We start from the raw sequence: 5,529 nt of genomic DNA, 5'->3' as shown, positions 1-5,529 counted from the left end.
TGTTGGTGATGATGGTGGTGGTGGTGGTGGTGGTGGTGATGTTGGTGATGAGGGTGTTGGTGATAATGTTGGTGAAGATGGTGATGATGTTGGTGGTGGTGGTGTTGATAATGTTGGTGATGGTGGTGTTGATAATGTTGGTGATGAGGGTGTTGGTGATAATGTTGGTGAAGATGGTGATGATGTTGGTGGTGGTGGTGTTGATAATGTTGGTGATGAGGGTGTTGGTGATAATGTTGGTGAAGATGGTGATGATGGTGGTGGTGATGGTGTTGGTGGTGATGATGGTGGTGGTGGTGGTGGTGGTGATGGTGGTGATGATGGTGGTGATGGTGGTGTTGGTGGTGATGGTGTTGGTGGTGATGTTGGTGGTGGTGGTGTTGATAATGTTGGTGAAGATGGTGGTGATGTTGGTGAAGATGGTGGTGATGATGGGTGGTAGTGATGGTGATGTTGGTGGTGGTGGTGATGGTGGTGTTGGTGATGGTGGTGGTGGTGAAGATGGTGATGATGTTGGGGGTGGTGATGATAATGGTGGTGATGGTGATGATAATGTTGGTGAAGATGGTGATGATGGTGGTGGTGAAGATGGTGATGATGGTGGTGGTGAAGATGGTGATGATGTTGGTGGTGGTGATGGTGATGGTGGTGGTGATGGTGATGATGTTGGTGGTGATGGGTGGTGGTGATGATGTTGGTGGTGGTGGTGGTGATGGTGGTGATGATGGTGTTGGTGATAATGTTGGTGAAGTTGGTGATGATGTTGGTGGTGGTGATGATAATTGTGGTGATGATAATGTTGGTGAAGATGGTGATGATGGTGGTGGTGGTGAAGATGGTGATGATGTTGGTGGTGGTGATGATAATGGTGGTGGTGGTGGTGGTGGTGATGATGTTGGTGGTGGTGGTGATGGTGGTGATGTTGGTGATGATGGTGATGTTGGTGATGATGGCGTTGGTGATAAGGTTGGTGAAGATGGTGGTGATGGTGGTGGTGGTGATGTTGGTGGTGGTGGTGATGATAATGGTGGTGTTGATGGTGGTGATGGTGATGATAATGGTGGTGTTGATGGTGGTGATAATGTTGGTGAAAATGGTGGTGGTGGTGATGTTGGTGGTGGTGGTGATGTTGGTGGTGGTGGTGGTGGTGGTGATGTTGGTGATGATGATGTTGGTGATGATGATGGTGGTGGTGATGGTGTTGGTGATGATGATGGTGTTGGTGATGATGATGATGATGGTGATGTTGGTGATGATGATGATGATGATGATGGTGATGTTGGTGATGATGATGGTGGTGATGTTGGTGATGATGGTGATGGTGTGAGTCAGCTGCAGTCTTTGCGGACTCTCGGTGGTTCTGCTCTTTGAAGCGCGTCCTCACTGAAGAGCTCTGCAGTCGCTGCTCTGTCTGCCTCTCTGCTGCCCCCCTGTGGCGCTCCATATGTACTGCAGCAGTTCAGGGTTGTGCCGTCTCCAACTCATACGAGCTGCACTCCAGTTTGACCCTCAGTACCCTGAAGTCGGGCCGGTCGGCCGGCTCGGTGCTCCAGCACCGCTTCATGATTTCATAGAGAAAGTCTGGGCAGTTGGGCGGTTTGGGCATCCTGTATCCCAGGGTTACCTGCTGGTACACTTCCTGGTTACTGTAAGCTGAGGGAGGAGAGGAGGACAAGTGATGAAGAGTGCTTTGTGTTAGCTCAAATATCTGCAGATCAGCTGAGCTGTGTCGGGCAGCAGCTCTGTAAACCCTCACCTTAGTGTGCAGTGCATCTCCATCACACAGTGACACGCCAACACGAAATCAGACAAACCTCACAAAGAAGTGCACCTGGACTCTGATCCCGCATAAAAACGAGTTTACCCAGAATGCACCGTTTGGTGAAGTTTTCAGATCAAACTTCAGGATACCAGCACTTCTCTGTGCTCCTCTGTGTCTGATAGATCATCAGAACTGGGCTCAGTCCTCAGACTGATGGGAGTCCTGCAGTGGGACTGAAACTGATCTGAGAGCAGTTTTTAATCACAGCTTAAATGTTTTTCAAGTGGAGATCTGCTGGATTTATGTAGCTCTGGAAAAGCTGTAAGTGCCTCATATGTATGTGAAGGCTGTAGTTCTGAATACGTAGACAGTATGAAAGTCAGATAGTGGGAGTGGTCAGCTGGCTCGCTCTGGTTATTTATTCTGGTTACTGCAGAGCTTCATAAAGTCCACATTTATGCACGTTTAAGGAACTCACTTATCTCTTTTCCTTGTGCAAACCGGCCAATCGCATTCAAGCACACGTGGACTGTGACATGAGCAGAGTGTGCAGCTAGAGGGCTGCACGTGTTAATAAATACTGCACAAGCTGCGAGGTTGGGGGGAGGCCACCGTTTTTCACCAAGCGCTCCTTCAGCTCCTGAAACACAGCGATGCAGCCGCGGCGCTCGCTCAGCTGTTACAGTAAAGTTTAACGTGCAGGCGTCCCTGAGAGGATTTAAAGGTTACTCGAGTTAGCAGAAGTTAGTCTGACGTGTTCGCTGCATCCAGATGAGCAGAGTCAAGCTTTTGGGATAGTCACGATTATTGTGATAAAGCTAAAGACACACACGTGACGATCAAGACATCAGTAATTGAATGAATCTCTCTCGTGGACTAACCTGGGTAAGGAACTCCTCCACGGGTGATGATCTCGTAGAGCAGAATGCCAAAAGACCAGACGTCGGACTTGATGGAGAACTTCCCGTGGCTGATGGCCTCGGGAGCGCTCCACTTGTAGGGAATCTTTTTGTCTTCTGAGATGTAAAACGGCTCCTGAAGGGAAAAACAAGACTCTGCCGTCAGAGCTGAGCCGTGCTCCACTTAGAGATCGACAGCTCCTCCTCCGCTTACCTTGATGACTCTGGCCAGGCCGAAGTCGGCCACCTTGCAGATGTAGTCATGTCCCACCAGGACGTTTCGAGCCGCCAGATCTCTGTGGATGCTGTTCATCTCCTCCAGATATGACATCCCATCAGCCACCTGGCCTCCCATGTCAACGAGGGATGCGACGTCTTGTATTTGGCCCTCTGGACCTGAGTGAGAGAACGATGCAGATGAAGTGAGTGCGCCGGTAAGTAAAAGGTCTGAGTTTATCGAACACCCATCTCCTGCTGCTGATTCAGTGGGCAGTGGCCCCTTCCCTCCCCACACACAGTCTGACTGTCTCCCACTCGTCAAGCCCACCTGTTGAACAGAAGCGCCTCTCCACCCAGTCATGGAGGTCCATCGAGTTCCAGAAGCCCGACCACGGGTTCTGGAACTCGATGGTTCTAATTCTCCACCTGAACGTCTCTGGATCAGCAGATGGAGCTGCTCCACTGAACACCAGAAACTCCAAACCACCATCAGTACCTGCTCCAGATTTCATCCACTCAGCAGCTGTTACAGGAGCTCGGTGCTGCATTCAAGAGCTCCCCTGAGGGTCGGATTTCACAGGTTGGAAATCGTTTCTCAGATTTAAGTGAAAATTGATCATGTGTTTGTATGTTGATGCTCAGCTGCGATTTCCTGACAGATAATGATTTAATATCGCTGTCTGCGTGTGGGGAAACTAGCTGTTATGATCATAATGAAATGTAAGCAGAAAAGAGTTGCACTAAGTTTCATTCTAAACAGAAGAAATAAAAAAATAGATATAAAAATGCAGTTACAGCGTTAAGGAGATTTTAATGAGATTAACGCCGACAGCATTAAAAAAAAAATCTAGGTGGGAGATATCACCAAAGGTGGTGGAGGATAACAAGGCTAAGGTTCTGGGGGACTTCGTGACACACAGCTGCTGGACGACCAACCAGACACGGTGACCGCCGCTGGGACAGATGTGGAAGATGGACAGATGGTTCCAGCGGTAAGAGGAGGGTCAGGAGCTGTAACCCAGAAACTGGGACCAGATCACAAACATGATGTCTCAGGAATATAAAATTGATCTCAGATATGTGAAATCTATATCTGAGATATAAAATCCATCTCTGAAATATCTCCCTCCCATACGTTTGTGACTTTGCTGAATATAAATATACGTGTGTAAATATCTGGCACGTTTCCGAGGCTTTGCAGCAGCTGGCAGTTTGACAGCTGTTTGTTTCCCTGAGAACAGACAGAGAGCGCCCCCTGCTGACCGCCCGCTGAGCTCGATGCTGAGGCTGTAACCATAATCAAAGCCCTCGCTGTCCAACGTTACGCAGCACACTGAACTCTGATCTTTCACTGGAAACAAAGCTGAGGTTTACTTCTGAGGAACTTGAGCAGGCTGCCCTTCTCCATCAGCTCGGTGATGATGTAGTACGGCATGGTCGCCGTGCACACGGCGAACAGCGAGATGAGGTGACGGTGGCGCAGGCGCTTTAGGATCTGAACTTCCCCGTGAAACTCTTTGTGGTTCAGCTCCGAGTCTGAGAGCAGGACAGAAATAAAAAGGCGAAAACAGACAGACGAGAAAAGAGGAAGACGGGTGAGAGAAATAACCTTAAAGGCACAACAACTGTACTCAAAGGTGGAAAACATGACACTGTAATTATAAAGAGAAATGTGCCTCTTGTCTAGATTGTTGTTGGATAATAACAAAGACTGTATTAAAAAGATGATCAGCACGACGCTGGTGGATCATTCAGCGTGTTACTGAAGGACCAGTTAATGACTGGGGTATACGAAGACATTTAGAGGGAGGCGCGCTGAGATTTCGGAGACCCCTCTCTGAGAAATGCTCGGCTCCGCCTGAGCCGGATGTTTCAGGAAGATTTCTCTTTCCCGATTTTGAAGCTGAGCTTTGAAAGCCTCACTGAGCAGCATCTCAAATCCAAGTCCTGAGAGCCTGACCCTTACTGTATCGTTGCTGTAGGGCTCAAACATTTAAATGTACCGTATGCAAAGCAGGCAACAGCGGGAAACAGCCGGTTGTTTCCATGGAAAGTACTATTGGATAGTTTGCCCAGCTTATCATGGAGACCAAACACCAAACACGAGCTCTGCTTTAGAAACGTGGCGCTGGTCTCCCGCAGCATCGCTTGCATATGCAAACCTGCGGAGCGTGCGAGCGCCTCTTTCTTTGTGATGCTGTTTGAACCGATCCTCGGAAAGAGCTCGAGTGGCTCGTCGATGTCGCCCTGAAGTGCCTCTCACTGTCAGCTGACCAATCACAGGCCGGCCCGTCCTCATCTCCTGCAGCCCCTGCTTCACGGCACGGAGCTGGATCAGAAATGCATGACAAGACTCAAGCGTCTAATGTCACCATAACTTTGCATATTTCTGTCATCTTTGTTTCAGTGTTTTAACCTGAAACATCAGCTGCAGGTTCCAGAACAAGAACATTTCTAACGTGCTGAGAAGTTCACCTGCAGCTCAAAACCTGCCCGGAGTCACTCATGCCAGACGTTTCACACTTTATAACTCAGGCGGGAGCCTGCTCCTGCGCTCCTGCTCGTGCGCTCCTGCTCCTGCTCCCGCGCTCCTGCTCCTGCGCTCCTGCTCCTGCGCTCCTGCTCCTGCTCCCGCGCTCCTGCTCCTGC

The 5,529-nt window shown here is 49.5% G+C and overlaps 1 protein-coding gene across 2 annotated transcripts in view; it reads right to left on the bottom strand.

Moving 5' to 3' along the window:
• ptk6b (PTK6 protein tyrosine kinase 6b) overlaps positions 1 to 5,529 on the bottom strand; it is an 18,542-nt gene that overhangs the window by 2,965 nt on the left and 10,048 nt on the right. Inside the window, exons 5-8 of one of the 2 annotated variants that reach the window (XM_005752139.1) lie at positions 4,255 to 4,416; positions 2,876 to 3,057; positions 2,644 to 2,797; positions 1,276 to 1,653 (exon numbers count right to left, since the gene is read on the bottom strand). In XM_005752139.1, coding sequence (XP_005752196.1) covers positions 1,460 to 1,653; positions 2,644 to 2,797; positions 2,876 to 3,057; positions 4,255 to 4,416 — 692 coding nt within the window. In that variant the 3' untranslated portion in view covers positions 1,276 to 1,459. Of the gene's footprint in view, positions 1 to 1,275; positions 1,654 to 2,643; positions 2,798 to 2,875; positions 3,058 to 4,254; positions 4,417 to 5,529 lie in introns of those variants that run through there. The other variant, XM_013915677.1, reaches the window with a different exon arrangement.

Source organism: Pundamilia nyererei, unplaced genomic scaffold (assembly GCF_000239375.1).
Source record: "Pundamilia nyererei isolate P.nyererei 1_Seehausen unplaced genomic scaffold, PunNye1.0 scaffold00346, whole genome shotgun sequence".
Classification (NCBI taxonomy): Eukaryota; Metazoa; Chordata; class Actinopteri; order Cichliformes; family Cichlidae; genus Pundamilia; species Pundamilia nyererei.
Note: the sequence above shows the minus strand (reverse complement) of the source record. Positions and strands in the feature narration are given on the sequence as shown.